Source organism: Rhinoraja longicauda, chromosome 25 (genome assembly GCF_053455715.1).
Source record: "Rhinoraja longicauda isolate Sanriku21f chromosome 25, sRhiLon1.1, whole genome shotgun sequence".
In the NCBI taxonomy this organism is placed as follows: Eukaryota; Metazoa; Chordata; class Chondrichthyes; order Rajiformes; family Arhynchobatidae; genus Rhinoraja; species Rhinoraja longicauda.
Window position 1 is genome coordinate 541,337 of NC_135977.1, and position 27,070 is coordinate 568,406.

Sequence of the window (27,070 nt, forward strand, 5' to 3'; positions counted from 1 at the left end):
CTCAGACAGGGACATTCAACCCAGGATAGCTGGGACCATGCTTTCCAGAATCACCATCAACAGACACTGCTTCAGTACAACTAGGTCATAGAGTTTATTTAAATAATCTTCAACATGAAGCTTTTTCAAACTTTAAATAGCCATTTACAACAGGTGCTCAGGTGTGTGATGAACAATCCCGCTTTAAAAATCTAATCGCAGCACAAACAATTAAATGCTCATACTTTGCATTTTGAAATGTCCAGTTGCCCCTTGCAGATGGAAGGGACACAAATTCATTATTCGGCACACAGAGCTGTTCTAAAAAAGGTTCGTCACTTTACAAATGATACCATTCAATCACTGAAATATCAGAAGTAAGTTTCTGATACAGAGCATAAAAGCTGGCCTAGGCTGCCACGACTGTACAACTGAAATAGTTCACATAAAATACAGAATCTGCTTCATGACAGCAAGCTGCAAAGCACACCCCCATCTGCAAGATTTAGAAATCATTAAGAGCTAAAGGTTCTAAAGATGCAAGAGCAGCTCCTTGTGCTGGGAGTCCGGAGAGCACGCAGTGGAGGTTGATGAGTTACTGCATCACCAGCTTCAACCCGGAAACCTCAAACAGTTACAACTGCTGCAATCCTCTCCCCTGCCTCACTGCTTCAGCCATGGATGTGCAGCAATCGAGGTCTTGCTCCGATCTCCATAGTCGTAGAGCAGCTCCTCACCGTCTGCAATGTCCCGTGAGGCGACGAGTACAAGATGGGGCTTGCCATCCACGTTGTGCAGCCTGGACTGGCAGTTGCCGTTCTTGCTGTGGTTGATCAGCCGGCCCAGGCGAGTCGTCTCCTTCGTCGCATCCACACTGAAAATGTGGCACCAAAATCAGGAATTAAAAGCACGCTCCTCGAACACAAAAACCATTCGATAGCCGGCCCGAATCAGACTCCCATGCTGCCCTCCATGAACATCTCTCACGCCTCGGGCTGCCCTGCCCTCAACACAATTGCTCAAGAGTTCAGGGCACAGAACCACTGATCTCCTCACACAGACCCCAGTCCCTCACACGTTCCCAGTGATTGTATCAGTGACGTGGGCTCTCAGGGAACATGGATCAGCCAAACCTGGTGAATACTTTCACAAATTATAAGCAAACAGCATTTTTTCTCCTCTGGATGGCAGGAATGTGGGACCCATTGCCTGAAAGGGAGGGGGTGAGCAAAGCAGAAAGCTTCAGCATGAGTGGTGTACTTGGCACAGGCCCTGTGCTGGAAGGTGCTCGATACCCAGTTCAGGCAAGGCTGAACACAACCCTCCAGTTGAGTGGCAGTCCCAGTGAATCATTCTGTACTCAGTGGGCAACTTACAATCAAAATAGAAACAGAAAATAGGCGCAGGAGTAGGCCATTCGGCCTTTCGAACCAGCACCGACCGCCATTCAATATGATCATGGCTGATCATCCACACAGATAGGTGGAGTAGTTGATAGTGAGGTAGATTTTCAAAGTCTACAGAGAGACTTGGGCCTTTTGGAAGGGTGGGCTGAAAGATGGCAGATGGAGTTTAATGCTGATAAGTGTGAGGTGCTGCATTTTGGTAGGACAAATCAAAATAGGACGTACAGGGTAAATGGTAGGGAATTGAGGAATGCAGTGGAACAGAGGGATCTGGGAATAACTGTGCATTGTTCCCTGAAGGTGGAATCTCATGTGGATAGGGTGGTGAAGAAGGCGTTTGGTATGCTTGCCTTTATAAATCAGAGCATCGAGTATAGAAGTTGGGATGTAATGTTGAAATTGTACAGGGCATTGGTGAGGCCGAATCTGGAGTATGGTGTGCAGTTCTGGTCGCCAAATTATAGGAAGGATGTCGACAAAATGGAGAGGGTACAGAGGAGATTTACTAGAATGTTGCCTGGGTTTCAGCACTTAGGCTACAGAGAGAGGTTGAACAGGTTGGGTCTTTATTCTTTGGAGCGTAGAAGGTTGAGGGGGGACTTGATAGAGGTTTTTTAAATTTTGAGAGGGACGGACAGAGTTGACGTGGGTAGGCTTTTCCCTTTGAGAGTGGGGAAGATTCCAACAAGGGGACATAGCTTCAGAATTGAGGGACAAAGGTTTAGGGGTAACATGAGGGGGAACTTCTTTACTCAGAGGGTTGTGGCTGTATGGAATGGGCTTCCGGTGGAAGTGGTGGAGGCTGGCTCGATTTTATTATTTAAGAGTAAATTGGATAGGTATATGGATAGGAGGGGATTGGAGGGTTATGGTCTGAGTGCAGGTAGATGAGACTAGGTCAGGGAGAATGGTCGGCGTGGACTGGTAGGGCCGGACAGGCCAGTTTCCATGCTGTAGTTATGTGTGTTATATATGTGTTAATCAGTACCCCGTTCTTGCTTGCTCTCCATATCCCTTGATTCCGTTAGCCCCGAGAGCTAAATCTAACTGTCTCCTGAAAACATCCAGCGAATTGGCCTCCACTGCCTTCTGTGGCAGAGCATGCCACAGATTCACAACTCTCTTGGTGAAAAAGCTTTTAATTTCAGTCCTAAAAGGCCAGGTCATGATCAAACCCGGGACGCCAGAGCTGTGAGACAGCACGCAGCTCTACTGTTATGCTTCAAAATACTTCTGTAACAATCTAATGGGACAGAGCGAGGGTGCTGCCACGTCACACTGTCAATGCAGTGATGCTACGGAACCAACTGCTATTTCCTTCACAGACTGCAGCTCAAAGTGGGCAAATATTACTCAAGTCATCGAAAGTATGAACTCTCTCCCCTCTCTCCACAGATCCGTTTTTACCCTTTGAATATCCCCCACCGTTTTCATTTTGGATTAAACACTGATGCTGGAAATGCTCCACACTAAGTCTAGTTTAGAGATACAGCATGGAAAGTTACACCATGTAAAAGACAGTCGACAGACAACAGGCAATTCAACCAAACAGTTCAGATGAAATATCAAGATGTGAACTGCACGGTTTGCTTTTCATTGACAGTCTCCAATTTATACCAAGAATATTGGCATGTGGTGTGTTCACCGCACAAAAGCAGAGCTGTTAGAATGAAGCCAGCAGGTGTGGTGACCACTGAGCACAGGTGTTGAGTAGAGAGCACTGGATGTCGGACACACCCAGAGCACCGTCAGAGGGAGGGCTTACCAGTACGTTTTACTGAGGTATTGGAAGTAGTACATGTAGCAGCCAGTGGAGGGATCCCGTGCATATTCAGCCTCTCGCTTCTTTGCATCGGCAAACTCAATGAGGTCACCATGGTATTCCACCACAAACTCTCCGCGTTGAAAAGGTTTAGTGGCCATCACACCACGGCCCTTGCCGTCAATCATACTAACCTGCAGCAACAGAGGTGGTTAGGACAATGTCTGCAGTCAGGCGATGCTGGAGACTTAGTACAATCGCTGTCTCAGTGGAAAACACCAGACGATACAGGCAATTACACTTCACAAATATTCAATACTGTTGCAGACACAAAATGCTGGAGTAACTCAGCGGGTCAGGCAGCATCTCGGGAGAGAAGGAATGGGCGACGTTTTGGGTCGAGACCCTTCTTCAGACTGATAAAGGGTCTCGACCCGAAACGTCACCCATTCCTTCTCTCCCGAGATGCTGCCTGACCCACTGAGTTATTCCAACATTTTGTGTCTACCTTCGATTTAAACCAGCATCTGTAGTTTTTATCCTACACATTAAATACTGTTGTATCAGGGGGAAACAAAGCACACCCTGCCACTTTTCCAGTTGTCTGCCCTTAATTGGGCAGTTTTACATTCAGCACTGGATAATGTGGAAAGTGCAGCCAAGTCCTCCAGTTTTAACTCCACACGCTTGCACATTTCAACAGTACCTGCATTCCTTCTTCCTTCCCGTTCAGAATCAATTCGTCAATTATTTTCTTTTCTTCTGTCTGCGGGAAGAACAGAAGTGATTAAGTCAGCATGTGTGTGGTCGTGTCCAATCGTGCGACAGCCCTGCCCCAGGGTGAGTAAGCCACCAGCCCTGCACCCCCCGGGTGGTGGTAGGCCCAGAGAAAAGGCTCAAAGAGTTACCTTCAGCTGCCCTTCACACTTCCGACAACTCCTGCGGATCGGGTAGTAGTCTGTAAGCTTGCGAGACCGGCCAGCAGGGCTCTTCACTCTGGCAGCAATGAAGGAAAGTTTAATTAAAGAAAGTCTCCAAGGTGCAGCAGCACAGACATTACAGGAAGGGCAGCAGAGTCTGAGAAACATGGCGTCTCTGTCCTGCGTCCACCCGCTCCTGCCAAGCATCGCCTCAGCAGCAGGATCCCACAGGCAGTTGGAGGCCGTTGGGCAGCTCTCCGGCAACAGGCCGTGGGAACCCTTCCCTCCCCATCGTTGGAAAATTATTCCTCTTGAAAATTAAATTTTGGGGATGATATTTGATTCTGGAGAGACTGCTCTCTCACTGGAGAGGAACATGCACGGTTCTGGTCTCCATATTTAAGGAGATACTTGGAACCTGTCAACCTGGAATGAAAGGTTGGATCCACACGCATCGTTGAAGGGCAAGAGGTGATCTCAGTGAAAGGTGGATGGTGATAATGACATCCCACTGGGTGGGGGTATCGGCCAGAGGGAAGTGTATCAGAATAAGGGGCAGCTCATCAGAGAGGAGCAGCAATTTCTTCTCTCGGTGCGTGGCAACTCTTTGCAATTCTCAGAGAATCTGGAAGTGAAATCATTCTGAGGTGCCAACTGACATACATTTAATGACAAGGTTGGCAAGGGACATCGGGTGAGAACAGAAAATGTGTGTTGAAGTTCATTTTGGATTGACCACAGAAAGACACTTAATGCTGGAGAAAGATTACCCATCCATATTTATAATTCACAACTCTTATCCTTTTGGGCTCAGTTTTTTTACCGCTGGCCTTTATCCAACAATATGCGTGTCTACCTTCAATATAAACCAGCATCCGCAGTTCTTTCTTACAAATAAACCCCCCCCTGCCTGTGTTCACCCTTTCCCAGCCATGCTTTGGCCTGCCCCTCCTCGCCAGAGCTATCTTTCCCGTCCCCTCCTCCCTACAATTAATCTAAACAAGCCGACCCAAAATGCTATCTAACCATGTTGGTACAATAGACAATAGACAATAGGTGCAGGAGTAGGCCATTCAGCCCTTCGAGCCAGCACCGCCATTCAATGCGATCATGGCTGATCACTCTCAATCAGTACCCCGTTCCTGCCTTCTCCCCATACCCCCTCACTCCGCTATCCTTAAGAGCTCTATCCAGCTCTCTCTTGAAAGCATCCAACGAACTGGCCTCCACTGCCTTCTGAGGCAGAGAATTCCACACCTTCACCACTCTCTGACTGAAAAAGTTCTTCCTCATCTCCGTTCTAAATGGCCTACCCCTTATTCTTAAACTGTGGCCCCTTGTTCTGGACTCTCCCAACATTGGGAATATGTTTCCTGCCTCTAATGTGTCCAATCCCCTAATTATCTTATATGTTTCAATAAGATCCCCCCTCATCCTTCTAAATTCCAGTGTATACAAGCCTAATTGCTCCAGCCTTTCAACATATGACAGTCCCGCCATTCCGGGAATCAACCTAGTGAACCTACGCCGCACGCCCTCAATAGCAAGAATATCCTTCCTCAAATTTGGAGACCAAAACTGCACACAGTACTCCAGGTGCGGTCTCACCAGGGCCCGGTACAACTGTAGAAGGACCTCTTTGCTCCTATACACAACTCCTCTTGTTACAAAGGCCAACATTCCATTGGCTTTCTTCACTGCCTGCTGTGCCTGCATGCTTACTTTCAGTGACTGATGCACTAGGACACCCAGATCTCGTTGAACATCCCCTCTTCCTAACTTGACACCATTCAGATAATAATCTGCCACTCTATTCTTACTTCCAAAGTGAATAACCTCACACTTATCTACATTAAACTGCATCTGCCATGTATCCACCCACTCACACAACCTGTCCAAGTCACCCTGCAGCCTTATTGCATCTTCCTCACAATTCACACTACCCCCCAGCTTAGTATCATCTGCAAATTTGCTAATGGTACTTTTAATCCCTTCATCTGTCATTAATATATATCGTAAATAGCTGGGGTCCCAGCACCGAACCTTGCGGTACCCCACTGGTCACTGCCTGCCATTCCGAAAGGGACCCATTTATCCCCACTCTTTGCTTTCTGTCTGTCAACCAATTTTCTATCCATGTCAGTACCCTACCCCCAATACCATGTGCTCTAATTTTGCCCACTAAGCTCCTATGTGGAACCTTGTCGAAGGCTTTCTGAAAGTCGAGGTACACCACATCCACTGACTCTCCCCTGTCAATTTTCCTAGTTACATCCTCAAAAAATTCCAGTAGATTTGTCAAGCATGATTTCCCCTTCGTAAATCCATGCTGACTCGGAATGATCCTGTTACTGCTATCCAAATGCTCAGCAATTTCGTCTTTTATAATTAACTCCAGCATCTTCCCCACCACTGATGTCAGACTAACTGGTCTATAATTACCCGTTTTCTCTCTCCCTCCTTTCTTAAAAAGTGGGATAACATTTGCTATCCTCCAATCCACAGGAACTGATCCTGAATCTATAGAACATTGAAAAATGATCTCCAATGCTTCCACTATTTCTAGAGCCACCTCCTTAAGTACCCTGGGATGCAGACCATCAGGCCCTGGGGATTTATCAGCCTTCAGTCCCATCAGTCTACCCAAAACCATTTCCTGCCTAATGTGGATTTCCTTCAGTTTCTCCATCACCCTAGGTTCTCCGGCCCCTAGAACATTTTGGTACTCCATGTTGGTACTCCAACATTTTGTGTCTTTCTTTGGTAAACCAGCACCCACAGTTCCTCATCACTACATTGGATCAACCATGATCTCACTGAATGGCAGTATAGGCTCGATGGGTTGAATGGTCTCTTCTTTTGATTGAAGACAAGCCCAAACACTAATGGAGCACAATATCAATGCAAAGAGTCCAACTCACGGTGTGCGTTTCTGAGGCTTCACTGTACATTTCCTGCGGACATATTTTCTATTTGCTTTTTTGCTTTGATTGTTCCCAAGGGCCGCAGGTCTGCCCCGATGAGCGCGTTTCCCAGCAGCAGCTGTGGTGGCCGCTGCAGTCTCTGCTCCATCCTCACTCACATTTGCCTCCTTTTTCTGCTCTTTGCCAGATTTTGTGGAATCTCTAGCATGGGGCACACAAACCTTTTGTCCGCCTGCAGGAATAAAGGCTGAGGATTACACACTTGATGTAAAAAACTGTTAAAGTAGAAACAAACATGCCTGACTCTCAAAAAAAAGAGATAAAAGGGACCTCGTGCCTGGACCTACCTGATCTCTCAGTTGCCAAATACATTAATTCTTCCCATTCCCACAATGGCCTTTCTGTCCTAGGCCTCCTCCATTGTCAGAGTGAGGCTAAACGCAAATTGGAGGAACAGCATCTCATATTTCGCTTGGGCAGCTTACAGCCCAGTGGTATCAATATTGATTTCTCTCACTTCAAGTAACCCCTGCATTCCCTCTTCCCGCACCCAAGTCACACCAGCTTCTCATTCTCACCTAGCAAACAGCTAACAATGAATGGCCTGTTTCCTTTATCATTGTTACTTTATAGCATATCTTTCATTCATTCTATATCTCTCTACTTCACCATCTATATCTCTCATTTCACTTTCCCCTGACTCTAGTCTGAAGAAGGGTCTCGACTCAAAACATCACCCATTCCTTCTCTCCAGAGATGCTGAGTCCCACTGAGTTACTCCAGCATTTTGTGTCTATCTTCAGTTTAAACCAGCATCTGTAGTTCCTTCCTACTCACTGATTTTATTAAATGTATAAGGTCACCCCTCAGCCCACTACACTCCAGGGAAAAAAGTCCCAGCCGATCCAGCCTTTCACTATAACACAGCTGGAGTAGAGGGAATCTGGAACACCTTCACCCAAAAGCTTACACTGATTCTCTGTGATAAGGGCGTTCTAATCGACCAGTGATCATTGACTGTTGAACGAGTAAATGCCTGGATAAATTGAGGAAGTGACAGCAGGGAGAACAGAATCCTGGTGTTAAAAAGCCAGTGTCTGTAATGCTGATCACCAAGTAACGGATGGTTATAAAAACCCAACACTCTTTTGGAAACTGTGAACAGTGTCCAGGGCAGTGTAGCTGCCACACTCCTGTCAACCGAGTCTGTGATCTCCAGCTCTAGAAACTGCAAGCTCTGGAATCCACAAAATAATCCCGGCCTTTCTCTTTAAAAGAATGCTATCACCCACCTTGCTTCATGCAGCACGGATACAGGTCCAACGAGCCCATGCTGACCAATACGCCCTGACTACACTAGTCCCATCATCTCCCTGTATTCCCGTTCCTCTTTCTGATCTGCCCACATTCTCCAAACAGCTCCCCCTGTCACAGTTTATTTCTTACCTGTTTCCATCTGCCAAACACACCCCCCTTATCTGGCTCCACAACCCCCCCCCCCCCCCCCCCACCTCCTTACTTGCCAGCTTCCAGCATCTGTAACCACTTCTCGTATCACCACATATTACCTCCCACCCGCCCCACTTCTGTCTACCCCCACCTCTATCTATATCCCCCACCCCTCCCCACTTCTGTCTCTAACCCACCCTCGCCTTCCCCACCCAGCTCCATCTACCCATCATCTCCCTCAACTGGTTCAACCCAACAGCTCCTGACTTACCCAGCCTCCCAACTCATTACTCTGGCCATCTACCCTTTACATTCTTAGCCCCGGTGCAGGGTCTTGACCATCGACCAAACGTTGACCATCTCCCTGCCTCACAGATGCTGCCTGGCCCACTGAGCTCCTCCAGCAATTTGCTTTTTGTTCTCAATACAAATGGATGAATGTCTAATAAATTATTATAGACAATAGACAATAGGTGCAGGAGTAGGCCATTCGGCCCTTCGAATGTGATCATGGCTGATCATTCTCAATCAGTACCCCGTTTCTGCCTTCTCCCCATACCCCCTGACTCCGCCATCCTTAAGAGCTCTATCTAGCTCTCTCTTGAAAGCATTCAGAGAACTGGCCTCCACTGCCTTCTGAGGCAGAGAATTCCACAGATTTACAACTCTCTGACTGAAAAAGTTTTTCCTCATCTCCGTTCTAAATGGCCTACCCCTTATTCTTAAACTGTGGCCCCTGGTTCTGGACTCCTCCAACATTCGGAACATGTTTCCTGCCTCTAACGTGTCCAACCCCTTAATAATCCTATATGTTTCCATAAGATCCCCTTTCATCCTTCTAAATTCCAGTGTATACAAGCCTAGTCGCTCCAGTCTTTCAACATACGACAGTCCCACCATTCCGGGAATTAACCTAGTAAACCTACGCTGCACGCCCTCAATAGCAAGAATATCTTTCCTCAAATTTGGAGACCAAAACTGCACACAGTACTCCAGGTGCGGTCTCACTAGGGCCCTGTACAACTGTAGATGGACCTCTTTGCTCCTATGCTCAACTCCTCTTGTTATGAAGGCCAACATTCCATTGGCTTTCTTCACTGCCTGCTGTACCTGCATGCTTCCTTTCAATGACTGATGCACTAGGACACCCAGATCTCGTTGTAGGTCCCCTTTTCCTAACTTGACACCATTCAGATAATAATCTGCCTTCCTATTCTTACCACCAAAGTGGATAACCTCACACTTATCCACATTAAACTGCATCTGCCATGCATCCGCCCACTCACACAGACTGTCCAAGTCACGCTGCAACCTCATAGCATCTTCCTCACAGTTCACACTGCCACCCAGCTTTGTGTCATCTGCAAATTTACTAATGTCACTTTTAATCCCTTCATCCAAGTCATTAATGTATATTGTACATAGTTGCGGTCCCAGCACCGAGCCTTGCGGTACCCCACTAGTCACTGCCTGCCATTCTGAAAGGGACCCATTTATCCCCACTCTTTGCTTTCTGTCTGCCAACCAATTTTCTATCCGTGTCAGTACCCTACCTCCAATACCATGTGCTCTTATTTTGCCCACTAATCTCCTATGTGCGACCTTGTCGAAGGCTTTCTGAAAGTCAAGGTACACCACATCCACCGGCTATCCCCTGTCCATTTTCCTAGTTACATCCTCAAAAAATTCCAGAAGATTAGTCAAGCATGATTTCCCCTTCGTAAATCCATGCTGACTCGGAACGATCCTGTTACTGCTATCCAAATGCTACGCAATTTCATCTTTTATAATTGACTCCAGCATCTTCCCCACCACTGATGTCAGACGAACTGGTCTATAATTTCCTGTTTTCTCTCTCCCTCCTTTCTTAAAAAGCGGGATAACATTAGCTACCCTCCAATCCACAGGAACTGATCCTGAATCTATAGAAACATGGAAAATTATCACCAATGCATCCATGATTTCTCAAGCCACCTCCTTAAGTACCCTGGGATGCAGACCATCAGGCCCTGGGGATTTATCAGCCTTCAGTCCCATCAGTCTACCCAACACCATTTCCTGCCTAATGTGAATTTCCTTCAGTTCCTCCATCACACTAAGATCTCTGGCCACTAGAACATCTGGGAGATTGTTTGTATCTTCCTTAGTAAAGGCAGATCCATTATTATTATCATTATTCACAATCATTACTCTAAGCAAGAGTTTTTGAAGCTGCTTACAAAATACCGAAGGGGATGATCCTCACCTCCTTTCTCCTCCTGCATTTCACATTTTACAGTACATTTAACTTGGAACTTCATCTGATTATCAGAAGTAGCAGAGTTTTCATCTTGCAGTGGGACACGAGATGTATGGGTTTTTATGGGACTCAAACGACGAAAGAACTTTGATTTAATGCGTGCATTTTCCTAGTGAAACAGGCATCAGGGAAGAAGGGAAAAATAAGTCATATAATTTCCAAAGTGCAACACCGTAAATTACTTCCCGAAAAGTTTTTGTGTAGACGGATAATTTGCACATAGAATCACACTCCCAGGGCAATGATAAAAACAGTTTAATGAAATTAATAGAAATTCTTGCAAGATTAGCATCACAAAGAATAGCAATGAACTGGCAATGATCAGTTGTTGAATAGAGCAGAAATAAACATGGAGCTAAGCATAACCACACTGCAAAAATAAACCAGGCTCAATGAAAGAGCTAAACTGTCTTTTGTACCCCAATGATGCAAACACCTATTCAAGCAAGAAAACACTTAATGGCCAACGTACAAATCATTTACATGTAACTTCAGGTGAACAGGGGGCCAGGGTGGAAGAACAAAGAGGGTCTCCGTGGAATAGAGGCAACATCTGCCTGGACTGAGCTCATTACCCCCATGTCCCATTAGACTAGCAACCTGGCAATGTACCACAAAGCTCAGCTGCAGAGACATACTGGCACCTACACCACCACTGCAACACCAGCTTCAGGGCCAGCAATGAGCAGCCCACCAGGCAAAGATGCATGGAGACAAACACATTTAAAAAACATGGCAATTAACAAAATAGCATATAAAATAGATTAACTATTCATATTTTATGTTCCAAAGAATTAAATTGGGTCTTTAATGGGAATTCTAACATTGATTGTGGCCAATTTTACAACATTGCAAGAAACAGTATCTGTGCAGATAAACAAAAAGAACTACCCAACTGAATCTGATTTCAGAGCATAAACCAACGGAAGGGGAGGAAAACTAAGGAAACAGAGACCACTCGGTCTCATGTCAGAAGTAGGGAAAATGCTACAATTAAGTAGAGTTAACATGAATTCCCATAATGTCACAAGCAGGGAAGATAATTTTAAACCAGGGAATGTGGTGTCTTTGGAGTTTAAGTTTTTCCAATACATTGTCATACAAGAGGTTATAAAATAAAATTAAAGCACACAGTATTGGAGCTAAGATACCTGCGTAGATTGAGGATTGGTTAGAAACATAGAAAATAGGTGCAGGAGTGGGCCATGTAGCCCTTCGAGCCAGCACCGCCATTCAATATAGTCATGGCTGACCATCTGAAATCAGTACCCTATTCCTGCTTTCTCCCCGTTAGCCCTAAGAGCTAAATCTAACTCTCTCTTGAATACATCAAAACAGTAGGAATAAAAGGACCACCTGCCTAGTGCAGTGCAGTGGTGCCTGCTTGCTGGGGCATCCAACTGTATACAAATGACTGCCCAAGTAAACAACACTAGGCGGGGCACCCAGTACTCATGAAAGAGCATTTGGGAGACCAGAGGATGGATTTGCTGGTTGCTGCAGGCATTTTCTTCCAAACAATATCTGAGTAAATTACAGAGACACAGGACAAGGCCAGGCTCTGCCATATAGTGTGATCACATCTGATCTGATATTGGCCCCAACTACACTTCCTCAGTTCTCCCTTTAACCTTCCACCCCCAATCTGATCACATCTGTCTTGATCTTAAATATTATTACGTGGCTTAGCCCTTGCAGCTGTCTGGGGCAGAGTTCCAAAGATTCATGATCTTTTTCAAATAAATCCCTCCCAATCGGCATTTAAATACCATGAATTCTGAAACTGTGCTTGCTATATATTTATCGGTTTCCCCCAAGGGAAATATTCTCAGCAACATGCCAGTTGCTGATCAGGCTGCATAACCAGAGCGCCAGACGACAGCACTTGCTATATCTGTAACTCTCCAACACACAGAACGTTCCACGTATCACTAGACACATGACGGGGTAAACAGTGGGTCAGAGTTCCACAGTCAATGCCTTCAAATGAAGAGGATTAAGTGCCAATCACTTTAAGTGTTTTGGCCCGGAGTTACAAAGACGGCAGACTTTTCTTTAATAACAAGAAAATCAAATAATTTTTGAGACACTCCAATCGTTATGAACAGTTGCCGCTTTTTAATTATAATTTTCAGTCGTTATTTGAGTGTTAATTGCCCACGATTGTGCCGAGATTTGGTGTATTTTTTTAATTGACAATGCCCCAGAATCACTCGATGCCAATTCAGTAAATTAGTCAATTGACGACGTATCCATAACATCTCCATTAAGTATCTCCATTAAAACCCGGACGCCAGGGTGCACACGGCAATGTGAAGGCCAGAGGATGGGATGGGGCATTACTGGGAGGGAAGGAAGGAAGGGCCGGCTCGGCTCGGCCCGGCCCGCACCGGGCTCCCCCTCCCCGGCCCGGCCCGGGCTCCCCCTCCCCGGCCCGGCCCGTCCGCCCGCAGCTTGTACCTCATTCATGGCTGCTTGTTGCTGGTTCTCCTTCGCCGCCGCGCCTCTGCCGCCTTTCCGCACTGCTTTTGCCTTCCCTAAGGATTAAAACATATCGCGACAAAGCTCAACGCATTATGGAGGAGGGAGGGAGGCAGATGGGCCGGGCCGGGCCGAGCCGGGCGGGCGTCAGGGTGTTTCGAGGAGGCTTTGGGCGAGGGAGCTAACAGCGCGGCGCGGCCGCCATCTTTAGCGCTACCGTATTGATTGTAAACGCCGGCCCCTACCCCGCCCCCCCTAAACACCGCAGCGAGCAGGACTGGAGAGTTAGAAAATATTACCCATGGTATTGAAAATAATCCAATAAAAGAAAAACAAACAGACGCTGATTTTAACAGCGCTATCACTGAACTACAGCCGATTTGCCGCATCAACACTTTTCCAGACCAAAGTTTTAAACACTGCGCTCGTCAGCCTAACTTTAGTAAATCACCATCCTGCCCCTGACACGGCCCTCTGATTGGCCGGACCTGCCGACACCGCCCCCGCCGTCCCATTCCCTGGCGGCCCATTGGGCGAGGCGGACGTCAGTCACTGGCGCCAGCAGGTTAAGATGCACCGTCGCCGGGAGTTTAAATTCCGCGCCGGCTGCCCATTGGCCGTGCTGACGTCTGCGCGCACGCGGGTTGGTCGGGCGGCGGTGACGTCACGCTGCGGGAGGGCGGAGGCGGTGGTCACGTGCTCCGGACTCGCCGGCGGTGGTTTGGGGATTTTTTTTACATTTTTAATAAATAAGGGGGGAAAAAAGAAAAAAAATCCCCGCATATTCAGCAAAATCATGTTCGATCATGCAAGTTGCTTCGGGGCTTGTGTGATTCGATTGGCAGCGCGGTTGGCGGGAAGGGCGGGCGGTTGGACGAGCCCGGCCCCGGGTCACGTGATGGGAGATGGCGGCGGGAGGCGCCTGACATGGCGGCGGCTGTGCAGTGAGCGGACGCCGTGTCCTCGCCTCGCCTCAGCCTCGGCGCAGCGGTGAGTGCCTTCCCTCCCTCCCTCTCCCAGCGCTGCTCCCCCCCACCACACACACACCCGCAAACACAGCCGCCCTTGACAGGCTGAGGGGAAATACCCAAGAAAACAAAGGCCGATCTCGGTGCGAGCCTCTCCTCTCCTCGGTCGGTCGGGCCGCTCCGAGCCCGCCTGCATCGTGCGCTCGCGTCCCAGCGAGCTTCTCTCACAACTAACTGTCTAGTTGGAGAAGCAGCCAGTGTGAGAACAATAGTGAGGGAAGGTTGTTGTTGGGAGAGCAGGAGTCAGTGGCCGGGATCGGGCCGGCTCAGACGCTGAGGGAAGCTCGGCTCGGGCCTTCCCGGCGCGGCGTGTGGGAGGAGGAGGAGCAGCAGCAGCGAGCATTTGTCTTATTTCGGTTTCTCTTGCTGTTCCCTGGTTTGTGAATCTCCGGGCTTCGGCTGTTCTCGTCCTCAGGCTCAGCCACCATTACGCAGCCATAAAATAACCCGGAAGTTTGCTTTCTTACTGAGCACGTGTTACAACCAGAAGGTTAAGGTTTCGCTCTCTTTAAACCACCCCTTCCTCCTTTCCTACATATTTATTTTCTCGCTCTGGCCATCTTAATGTAGGTCAGGTTATTTTCCTTTCCTTGGGCCGCGCGTTCAATGGTTTAACCGTCCTGAGAACCTCTGTCTTTGTATGAAAGGCTTGGGTTCCAGAATCGGGCAGCTGCCGGGTGTTGTAACAGTGGGAGAGTTGTGGGGATGTTTTGCGGGTCAATAGTGTATCCTGGGAAGCCTAAAAAAATTATTCATTTATTTCAGATGGTTCGATTGAGGTTCTTTCCACAACTTAATTTGGAGTTGTTGATTCATTTCAGTTTAAGGACGCTCCATGCGCTCGTCTTTATGTCCCTCGCAAAGAAAAAATACTTACTTTAGTTAGATAAATACTGTATGTTCGCTTTTAGAAATGATAAGCGGGGCCATGGGAGGAAGTCATGTTGGGAATGAGTGTGAAGACTTTCATTGACAGTTTGGGGTTGTTCACTTCAAACTGCATTCCCAGTTTAGTGTTCTTGGCCTTTGAAGGTAAACTATGAAACTTTTTACAGAAAACTGTCCTTGTAACCAACACGTTATTGAATACGAAGGCAGTGCACTCAACATTGAGTCCAAATATTTTAGTTGATTTATAACTCTTTTAAAGGCGTTTACACTGCCAATCAGTTGGACACTGGTTAAGTTGATTTCTTTTAGTTGGTCGGACTGTTAATGGATGTAAATTTCTGGAGAGGTTGAAGATACAAGAAATTGCAGTACTGAAGGAACTCTGCGTGTCAGGCAGCATATGTGGAGGGAATGGATAGGTTGGAATCCGTCAGACTGTTTATGTCTTGGATTATTGGATAGTTTTAATTATGGTTGAGTGTTATCTCAAGACTATCCTGTGTTGTTGCTCCATCAGTTGTCTATATTTTATCTTTTGCATCAAAAGAAGTCAACATTTTGTTTCCTTTCATTTTTCTTCCCCATTCCAAAACTTACTGTCAGAGGGGTGCATTTTGTTTTGGTCAGCAACTCAGCTAAAATGTTTTGCTTTGTTCCAGGCACCTTCCACCCTTTGTAAAAAAAAAAAACCTGACTTGCATCTCCCTTTAATTTTCGCCCTCACTCCTTAGCAAGGTGCCCTCTAGTATTTGACATTTCTATTCCCAGTGAAAGGGTTCTGACTATACCAACCCAATATTTGTGAATATACAGGGTTTCTTGGAGGCTGTCCTTAACTTACACCTTGATGGGAACACGTTCATTCTGCATTCTCGCTGTTTCATCTTTAAAAGATTCCCACTTGTTGGACAAAGGCTTACCCACAAGGTCCTGCCTTTGATATTCAAGTTGACCTCCCTTTTAATCTGAACCTTAATTTGTGGAGCATCCATATTGGAGGCTGAGTGGAGATCTGACAGGTTTTTTAAAATTGAAGGATGTAAATAAGGAATATTCCAGGGTGGAAATGTGAAATATTAATGGGCTTAGCTTTAAAGTGAGAGTGGGAGAGTAAAGAAGATGTGCAGGGCAAGCTGTTTTTGCACAGTGGTAGATTTCTGGAACACACTGCCAGAATGGTGAAAGCAGATAAAATAGTGGCATTTCTGAGGCTTTTAGATGGCCGCATGAATATGCAGGGAATTGTGGTTATTAATTGTATGCAGGCAGAAGGGATTTTATTGTGTTTGGCTCGGACATTGTGGGCCAAAGGGCCTTTGCTATATTCGGGAGCCTTAGAGAAATGCAGGGCTGAAAATAGGCCCTTCAGCCCAACTTGTTCATGCCACTGAAATGTCCACAGACGTCAGTCCCATTTGCCTGGGTTAGGGTTGTATCCTCCATGCCTTTCCTATCAATGTACCTGTCCAGAAGTCTTTTAAATGCTGCCATTAAATTGTATGGTTCTATCCCTTTCCATAACTAACATAACATGTACAAAATCATGCGAGGAATAAATCAGGTAGATGCAGTCTCTTGCCCAGAGTGGGGGAATCGAAAACCAGAGGACATAGGCTTGTGAGGGGGAAAGATTTAATAGGACCCTGGGGGTAATCTTTTCACACGAAGGGTGGTGGGTGTATGGCAAGAGCTGCCAGAGGAGGTAACAGGCAGTGGTACTTTATTGTCATGTGTGCTCAAATACAGTGACATTTTTTGCTTGCAGTTCAGTTGAAATCCCACTATACGTATGGCGCAATCATATTAGTATAAGAGTGTAAGATAGTAGAGTACACAAGGGACACCATGTTTTAGGTGCCAAATTTTATCCTTCAAGTCTGAAATTTAAAAAAAAAATTAGAGTCTTAACTTGGCCATAAAGGCTCGTTGTCCTGAGGGTGGCACTGGGTCGGACTTGCAGGGGCCGACTAGTTGATGTCCACAACTGTTGCTCTGCCATTTACTACCACTGCAGGCCACATCCGTTCTCTTGCAATGTTTGAGAAACATTTAGACCGATACATGGATAGGACAGGCTTAGATACGGGTCAAAAGCAGGCAGATGGAACTAGTGTAGATGGGATATGTTGGCCGGTGTGAGCAAGTTGGACCGAAGAGTCTGTTTCCATGCTGTAAGACTCTATGACTACCTTGAAGCCGAAAGAGTATTTCCCTGAAGCCCTTCCCCATATTCTTCAATACACACAATTGCCCATATTGTTAACCATCAAATTCCAAGATATGTTAAACTTCTCTCATCCATTCATTGATGTAGATTGGTGGTGAGCTGTCTCTTTGACCTACTGCAGCCTGTGAGCTTAAGATACTAGTACGCTGCTCATCGAGACCGTAGCAGTGTTTGCTTTTTGGCACCTCATTTTTAGCCTGAATCTTAGTTCCTTCTATACTTTACAGCATGACTGGACCCTTGTTTTATTGGAAGCGGGAACGAGCATTTCATAGGGGCACAGATTATGATGAATGCAGATTTAATAATATGCAATGGTGCTTGATATGGCAACAAGTATAACAGTGGTACCGTACATAATGTATCAAGCATATGGCATCAAGCATGGCAGTAATACTGCCCATATGGCAACAAGCATGGCAGTAAAACTGTCCATATGGCATCAAGCATGGCAGTGGTACCATACATATGGCATCAAGCATGGCAGTAATACTGCCCATATGGCATCAAGCATGGCAGTAAAACTCCATATGGCATCAAGCATGGCAGTGGTACCGTACATAATGTATCAAGCAAGGCAGTAATACTGCCCATATGGCAACAAGCATGGCAGTGGTACCGTACATAATGTATCAAGCATGGCAGTAATACTGCCCATATGGCATCAAGCATGGTAGTAATACTGCCCATATGGCATCAAGCATGGTAGTAATACTGCCCATATGGCATCCAGCATGGCAGCAATAGTCCTTATGGCATCAAGCATGGTAGTAATACTGCCCATATGGCATCAAGCATGACAGTAATACTGTCTATACGGCATCAAGTATGGCAGTGGTATCATACATATGGCATCAAGCACGACAATGGTACTGTATATATGGCATCAAGCATGACAGTGGTACTGTACATAATTGAGGTGGAGAGTGTCCCGATAGACAAGATTTGGTCTTCAAAATGATTGGTCCTTCCTGGCAAAATTGTTATTGATAGATGCATGCTTAATAATAATAATAATAATAATAATATTCATTTATTGTCATTGCAACGAGTACAACGAAATTAAAAAACAGCCAATCCTGACGGTGCGTACAAACATATATGCAATAAATGCAAAAACAAATAAATACATAAATACAATTAAATTAAGCACAAGATTTTTTAACGGTGTTGCCTAGTGCACAGGTAGTGTTCAGTTCTCGTATGGCCCTGGGGTAAAAACTGTTCTTAAGTCTGTTTGTTCGGGATTTGATTGACCTGAAACGTCGACCAGAGGGCAGATGAACAAACAGACGGTGGCCGGGGTGGGATGGATCTTTTATTATTTTGCCTGCTCTACTGAGGCAGCGCAGGCTGAACAGGTGCTCCAGGGAGGGCAGTGAGCAGCCGATGATTTTCTGGGCCGTCGTGATGACCCTCTGAAGGGCCTTCCTGTCCTTTTCTGAGCAGCTGGCATACCATGTGGTTATACAGTATGCCAGCACACTCTCGATGGAGCAGCGATAGAAGGACAACATGAGCTTCTCCTGCAGGTTGGTTTTCCTGAGGATCCTCAGGAAGTGGAGTCTCTGCTGTGCCTTCTTTACTGTGGTGATGGTGTTGGTAGACCAGGTGAGATCCTCTGCGATGTGCGTACCCAGGAACCTGAAAGCTGGTACCCTTTCCACGCAGACCCCATTGATGTAGAGTGGGTCGTAATCTCCACTGGTTTTTCTAAAGTCAATTATAAGTTCCTTTGTTTTGGAGGAGTTCAGGACCAGATTGTTCACTGAACACCATGCTGCCAGCCTTTGGATTTCATCCCTATAGGCTGTCTCATCTCCTTCTGAGATAAGTCCAACCACAGTCGTGTCATCCGCGAACTTGATGATGGTGTTGGTGGGATGGGTGGGGGCGCAGTCGTGAGTGTAGAGGGAGTAAAGGATGGGGCTCAACACACAGCCCTGTGGTGAGCCGGTGCTCAGTGTAATGGTGGAGGAGAGGTGAGGGCCTATTTTGACTGTCTGGGGGCGGTTGGTCAGGAAGTCCTTGATCCATTTGCAGATGGTTAGGGAAAATCCAAGGTCGGAAAGTTTGGTGACCAGTCTGCTCGGGATGACCGTGTTAAAGGCAGAGCTGAAGTCGAGAAAGAGCATCCTCACATAGCTCCCCTGGTGTTCAAGGTGGGTCAGTGCAGTGTGAAGAGCAGTGTCGATGGCATCCCCTGTAGACCTATTTGCTCTGTAGGCAAACTGGTATGGGTCGAAGGTGGGTGGGAGGCTGGCTTTGATGTGCTGCAGGACCAGTCTCTCGAAGCACTTTGTGATGACCGGTGTGAGTGCTACCGGACGGTAGTCGTTAAGACCGCTGATGACAGGCTTTTTCGGCAGAGGGATGATTATGGCGGACTTCAGGCAGGGAGGGATGGTGGATTTTAAAAGGGACAGGTTGAAGATTTTTGTGAAGACCTCAGATAATTGGTCTGCACATTCCCTCAGCACTCTGCCCGTCACACCATCGGGGCCTGCAGCTTTCCTGGGATTCACTGCTCTGAGCACTCGCTTAACGTCATACTCCTGCACAGTGAAGGTGTTGCTCTCAGGTGCTGGAGAGGGTGTAATGTCTGCCACTGTAGCTTTCACCTCGAAACGAGCAAAGAAACTGGTGTGCTGCAGTGCTTCTAGCTGATCCGGTCTAGTAGGTGTGTTTAAATTTATTATTTGCTCTGAGTGGATATTATAATAGTTGGATATTATAATAGTTGGACATACTTCCGCAAAAATATTGAGTTGAGAAATGAAACAATAAGCTTGCTGAGGCAAATTGCCCATACTTAGAAGTTTCCCTAATCTTCGATTCACTTCCTGAACCACTTGCCTTTGTGACTACAGTTTATACCAACTTGTGGTGACCACAGTACAAACCAATTTGCTTTCTGGTGGCAAGTAGAGATTAGTGGTGGAAGATTGTTTTTTTGGACTGGAGGTCTGTGACCAGCAGTGTGCCTCAAGTCAGTGCCGGCACCATTGTACATCGTCTATGTGGATTTGGGTAAGAAAACTTAAGGTATGGTTGGTAAGTTTTCAGAAGATAATAAAATGGATAGTATTATAGACTGCGAAGAAGGTTGTCAAGAATTATAGCTGCATCTTAAAGCCCTCCATAACCTGGCCCCATCCTACCTGACCGACCTCCTCCACAGGCACACTCCCACCTGCACCCTCCGCTCTGCTGCTGCCAATCTCCTATCCCCCCACATCCGGACCAAACTCAGATCCTGGGGGGACAGGGCTTTCTCCATCGCTGCTCCCACCCTATGGAACTCACTACCCCAAACCGTTAGAGACTCCTCCACACTCACCACATTCAAAAAATCGCTGAAGTCTCGCCTGTTCAGTACTGCCTTCAACCACTGAAGGTCACCTCACCTTCTGTCTCCTTTCTCTGTTTGTTTATTTATTTACTTATTTATCTATTTATTCATTTCCCTATGTTCTCTAAATCTCTGTAAAGCGTCTTTGAGTATATGAAAAGTGCTATATAAATAAAATACATTATTATCTTGATGAGCTCAGTAAGTGGGCCAAGGAATGGCAAATTGAGTTGAATTCATATCAGACCAGGATAAAACTTTTGCAGCAAATGGTGGGAACATTGGGTATGTTGTAGGACAAAGATGTTGGAGTACAAGTGCATGGTTCCCTGAAAGTGGTGCCACAGGTAGATGGTGGTGAAGAAGGCAAGGCACTGAGTGTGAAGTTTGCGTACAGGCTGCACTTGGAGTATTGTATTCAGTGTTCACTTCACTTCGAGTTTTTGTTATCGTGTAATAGGAAAAATGCAATTGAGCTGGAAAGAATGAGGAAAAGGATTAGACAATGTTGCCAGGATTCAAGGAACTTAGTTATAGGAAAATATTGGGCAGACTAGGACTTTATTCCTTGCAGCACTGGAGACTGAGAGTAATCATTAGTGTATACGATCATGAGGGGGACTGGTGTGAATAGTCTTTTTCCCAGGGAACGGGAATCTAGAACTAGAGGGCATTAGTTTAAGATAAGAGAGGCAAGATTTACTAGGAACCAATGGCAACTTTTTCACTCATAGGATGGTGGGTATATGGAACAAGTTGCCAGAGCAAGTCGTTTCAGCCGGTACAATAATAACAACAATATTTTAAGAGATTTGAACAGGCACATGGGTAGAAAGATCCAGAAGAACATGGGTCATATGTGGGTTATTGGGACGAGTTTAGATGGGGCTTCTTCGTCACTATGGACAATTTGAGCCAAATAGCCTGTTTCTTTTCTGTATGACTCAGTATGACAGAAGTTCACTAAGACCTCCTTGACAATATCTCCACCCCTTATCCCTCTTGTCTTGAAGGGCTTTGGTCCATGGGTTGTTTTCCCAGTTGTACACCATCCATACTTGTAAATATATTGTGCAGGAAAGAACTGCAGATGTGGGTTTAAATCGAAGGTAGACATTTACGAATATTTACCTTGTAAATATATTGCTGTATACTCAATGCTGCTGGTCAGACCCCTGGGTCTCAGTATTACATTGTGTGCATACCTTCACACAGACCACACAGTGAAAAATAAAGAATTTGCCAGCATGATCTCAAAGACGTGGGGTTAGGTGTTAAATTATCTCTTGCTCACAATCCTTGAGTTTTTAAACAAGTTTGTTTTAAATAAACTGGTTAATTATGGGTGGCTGAGTTGATTGATAATGGTGTTAAAGGTATACATTTTATCAGAGATATGAAGCAGCTCTGGGTCTTGACATGCCTTGTATATTGGAGCCCCAAGCTTCAATCAATTCCAACAGCTCTGTCTGCTTCCTCAGAAAATAAACTATCCAAAGGGAAGAGGAAATAAACTGCAGCAACCTTCCCTGATAAAAGCAGGATAACTTTCCAGAACCATCCATCGAATGGGGGATAAATTACTTAAAAATTGTGGCATGAAAATCAATCTCCAGATGCTTCCAGAAGGAGAGGCTAACAGATACCCGACCATCTTGCCAAGAAGACTCCTAACCCAGTTACAATTTGTTTTGTAGCAAGATTACATTTTCCATTCGTGTGTTTTACACAGAACTATTCCCTTAAATGCCATGACACTGAGCTGTCATGCATAAAGAAACTAATGCCAAAAATGTGATTGGTGCGATTGTTTTGAGTTTCATTTTTACTTTGTCTAAGGAAGGCATAATGTAATAATCCATTCTGTTGATATCTAGATGACAGACCCAGGCCAAGATCTTCTGCTTGCTGCTTTGAGCGAAAGTGGGATTAGCCCTAATGACCTTTTTGATGCAGATCCACTGGACACTGGCTTGATGTCTCCTTTATCATCTGGTGGCTTACAGCAGGTGAAAATGGCTTTTTATTTCATTTAATATCTACAACTGTTTCTTTATTTTGGATGTGACTGAAATTTCTAGATTAAAATGGAAACTAGGGTTAGATGTATTACAATTGGCTCTGACTGTGATTGTAGAACACAGAATTTCCCTCTACCACCTTATCCAGCAAGTCATTTCAGATAATCACTACCCTCTGTGAGGAAAAACCTATCCCTTGCATCTCCTTTAAATTTGTCTCCTCGTCCCTTAAACATCCCATCTAACTTTAGACTTCCCTGCCATGGGAAAGAAACTGACTATCCATTCTTACGATGCTCCTTGTAACTTTATAAACCCAATGTTTCTCACGTTGGCCTCTCGCATGGGAAATAAATTGACTATCCATTCTTGCTATGCATTCAAGAGAGAGCTAGATAGAGCTCTTGAGGATAGCAGAGTCGGGGGGTATGGGGAGAAGGCAGAAACGGGGTACTGATTGAGAATGATCAGCCATGATCACATTGAATGTTGGTGCTGGCTCGAAGGGCCGAATGGCCTACTCCTGCACCTATTGTCTATGCTAACTTTATAAACCCAACGTTTCTCACGTTGGCCTCTCGCATGGGAAATAAACTGACTATCCATTCTTGCTATGCCCCTTGTAACTTTATAAACCCAACGTTTCTCACGTTGGCCTCTCGCATGGGAAAGAAACTAACTATCCATTTTTGCTATGCCCCTTGTAACTTTATAAACCCAACGTTTCTCACGTTGGCCTCGCATGTCAGAGATTAAACCAGCCTGTCCAATTTCCCCTTGTTATAACCACCAAGCAACATCTAGAATGTTTTTCTTCTGCACTCTATTGCTACAGCATCCTTCCCACAGTAGTGATTGGAACTAAACACTATTCCAAAAGAATTCAATGTTTTGTATAAGTACAAATGACATCCCAACTCTTGCACTCATTGTCCTAGCTTATGAAGGCAAGCATATCAAATGCCCTCTTCACTCCCTATCTGCCTATGTTGCCTCTTTCAGTGATCCATGGACTTACACTCTCAGTACATCCAAAGGTCCTTGTCATTGCCTTCATATGTTCTACCAGAATATAACTCAATGGCAGTGTTCAAAAATGGAGCTGAAGGGAATGAATTTACAGGACTATGGTGAGAGAGCAGGGGAATGTTGTGGGCTAGATTGCTCTTGCATGGAGCTGATTCACACTCAATATATCAAATTATTTATTTCTGTACTGCAATCATTGTGAATTTCCGTGTCTGCACTGAATGCATTAGTGTTAGTATTTATAAAGTTAAATATGCTGTTTTTTTACTGTAAATTAGCTCTATAACTACGGTTGCAATTTTAGGTTTAGTTTTTCTATAATGTTTCAGAATTCTTGTATCAAACTTTTCAGCAGGAGTAACCTTTGAGCTGTCAGTACATAAGGTGATTAATTAAATTATTTCTTATGGAGTTTCTGTACTGTTTCCTGATTCCATGCAACTGTACAGCGGTGAACAGCACATAATAGGCCTCGTAATCCAACTTGCACTACATGACCTTCCTGCTTTTTCATCTCATTCTGTAAACTATCCTTTTCTTTCTCCTTTCATTAATCGTAAATGCTGTTCACCTTGCTCTTAATTCCTGATTTAATTTGTTCATCACCATGGCCAGTGGATAGGCTGCAAGTAAAGACTCTCAGTCTATTTTATTGAACTGCTGAGTCATTTTTAAAAGTTCCACTGGGCCACCATTCAGTTTTAGTTTGAGAAACTATTGCAAACCGTCTCTGACTTTCTGGTTATTCTACTTCAAACATGAGACCATTTTCATTGGTATAATTATATTTTTCTGTCAACAGCCACCAACAGCTACCACTTTTGTGCTAAATCAGCTGAATCAGCTGCCAAACCTTGGAACAACATTAATTGTGACAAAGGCACCTGTAAATACAGTCTCTCGTCCCACAGTCACTGTAGCAAAGATTATTCATAGCAGCTCCCTTGCACTCACCTCGACTGCTGCTCCAGCACTGGCTACGGCATCATCCAAGGACCAGATCCAACTTAAAGACTTGCTTAAAAGCAACAGCTTATCTGAATTGATGAAAATGAAGCCACCGTCTAATATTGTTCAACCCATAACAACAGCAGCCAGTAAGTTATTTGCATTTAAGATCATTTTTGTTTGAATTTGGTCATTCTGTATAACTTTAGAAAGATTTGAAACAGCAATTAACACAGACCAGGGAGATAATTTGCTGTTAATGCACTTAAATATTGTAGAATATTTCATTTACAATTATTTTGAGAAATGTTCATAGTTAGACTGCATAGGTAAGTTGAACATGGATGCAAGTTGGTAATACTTTCTTGCATTTGCAGTCCGAACATCAAACCATTGCACGTGCATTTTATTAAAATCTTCAGCAATGTGATTGTGGAGATATAGTTTATTAAAAATCAACAGGCACATAAATGGACAAGTGAATGCCAAAAAGATTTACTAGAATACTCCTTTTATTTTTCAACCAAAGTGGCTCTCCTCATGTTTTTCCACATTATTTTAGTTTCATTTTCTATTTCCTTGCTTTTCCACTTCATATCCATATCTTGCTGAAACCCTTCTTGTAACTTGGCTTTATCTTGTCAGCAAATTTGCATATTGCATTTGATCTCTTCATCTAAATCATTGATCTAGATTGTGAAGAGCTGGGATCCTAACATTAATGCCTGCAGCACCACAGAAGTTGCACCCTCCGAACCTGAAAATAACTCGGAAATGACTCCTGTTTTACAGATTTGAATAAAGCCAAGCCATCTGCTTGCTTCACTGTTCATCATTTGCTTTATTCAAATTTAATACCATGATTTCAAACTGAACAATGTAAATTTCAATATAAAATTCATCATAACGAGGAGCCACAGTTTAAGAATAAGGGGAAGGCCATTTAGAACTGAGATGAGGAAAAAAAAATTCAGTCAGAGAGTTGTGAATCTGTGGAATTCTCTGCCTCAGAAGGCAATGGAGGCCAATTCTCTGAATGCATTCAAGAGAGCTAGATAGAGCTCTTAAGGATAGCGGAGTCAGGGGGTATGGGGAGAAGGCAGGAACGGGGTACTGATTGAGAATGATCAGCCATGATCACATTGAATGGCGGTGCTGGCTCGAAGGGCCGAATGGCATCCTCCTGCACCTATTGTCCATTGTCTATAATATGATTATTGTTTCTGAAAGGCCTCTCCACCACCAGATCCTCGGTTAACCCAATACACAATACTTATCCAGAACATCCTGTGCCTTGTTGATCCCTCCACATACACTCTGTAATTTCATCCTTTAATGGTGTTAATCAAGACTCCGTGTTTTCAATTGAAAAATAGCTGATCATCGTCTTCACAGGTATATATAGTGCTCTCAATAATGTTTGGGACAAAAACCCATTATTTATTTGTCTCTGGACTCCACAATTTGACGTTTATAATAGAAAAAATCACATGGTTAAAGTGCACCCTGTCATATTTTATTAAAGGCCATTTTTATACATTTTGGTTTCGCCATGTAGAAATTACAGCTGTGTTTATACATAGTTCCCACCCCATTTCAGGGCACCATAATGTTTGGGGCACATGGCTTCACAGGCGTTTGTAATTGATCAGGTGTGTTTAATTGCCTCCTTAATGTGGGTATAAGAGACCTCTCAGCGCCTGGTCTTTCCTCCAGTCTTTCCATCACCTTTGGAAACTTTTATTGCTGTTCATCAACATGAGGACCAAAGTTGTGCCAATGAAAGTCATAGAAGCCATTATGAGACTGAGAAACAAGAATAAAACTGTTGGAGACATCAGCCAAACCTTAGGCTTACCAAAATCAATTGTTTGGAACATCATTAAGAAGAAAGAGAGCACTGGTGTGCTTACTAATCACAAAGAGACTGGCAGGCCAAGGAAGACCTCCACAGCTGATGACAGAAGAATTCTCTCTATAATAAAGAAAAATCCCCAAACGCCTGTCTGACAGATCAGAAACACTTCAGGAGTCAGGTGTGGATTTGTCAATGACCACTGTCTGCAGAAGACTTCATGAACAGAAATACAGAGGCTACACCGCAAGATGCAAACTGCTGGTTAGCCACAAAAATAGGATGGCCAGGTTACAGTTTGCGAAAAAGTACTTAAAAGAGCAACCACAGTTCTGTAAAAAGGTGTTGTGGACAGATGAGACAAAGATTAACTTGTATCAGAGTGATGGCAAGAGCAAAGTATGGAGGAGAGAAGGAACTGCCCAAGATCCAAAGCATACCACCTCATCTGTGAAACACGGTGGTGGGGGTGTTATGGCCTGGGCATGTATGGCTGCTG

The 27,070-nt window shown here is 45.0% G+C and overlaps 2 protein-coding genes across 3 annotated transcripts in view; one reads left to right on the top strand and one right to left on the bottom strand.

The window, feature by feature from the left end:
• Positions 1-70: 70 nt before the first annotated feature.
• kmt5aa (lysine methyltransferase 5Aa) lies at positions 71-13,676 on the bottom strand. Its single transcript, XM_078421412.1, has 8 exons — positions 13,520-13,676; positions 13,200-13,276; positions 10,686-10,848; positions 6,989-7,223; positions 4,056-4,143; positions 3,854-3,913; positions 3,151-3,341; positions 71-853 (listed from the first exon to the last, which is right to left on the bottom strand). Exons 1-8 carry the CDS (start codon positions 13,521-13,523, stop codon positions 643-645), a joined length of 1,029 nt encoding a protein of 342 aa, XP_078277538.1. The 5' UTR covers positions 13,524-13,676; the 3' UTR covers positions 71-642.
• A 306-nt stretch (positions 13,677-13,982) lies between these two features.
• Positions 13,983-27,070, top strand: part of sbno1 (strawberry notch homolog 1 (Drosophila)) — a 43,271-nt gene continuing 30,183 nt past the window's right edge. For both annotated transcript variants that reach the window (XM_078421393.1, XM_078421394.1), the window contains exons 1-3: positions 13,983-14,210; positions 22,596-22,727; positions 24,571-24,865. In XM_078421393.1, coding sequence (XP_078277519.1) covers positions 22,596-22,727; positions 24,571-24,865 — 427 coding nt within the window. In that variant the 5' untranslated portion in view covers positions 13,983-14,210. The remainder of the gene's footprint in view (positions 14,211-22,595; positions 22,728-24,570; positions 24,866-27,070) is intronic.

Coding starts and splice junctions, on each gene's coding strand:
- kmt5aa (XM_078421412.1), bottom strand. Junction 4,144..6,988: donor AAGCCTCAGAAACGCACACC/GTGAGTTGGACT, acceptor CATTGCTGCCAG/AGTGAAGAGCCCTGCTGGCC. Junction 854..3,150: donor TACCTCAGTAAAACGTACTG/GTAAGCCCTCCC, acceptor CCACATTTTCAG/TGTGGATGCGACGAAGGAGA.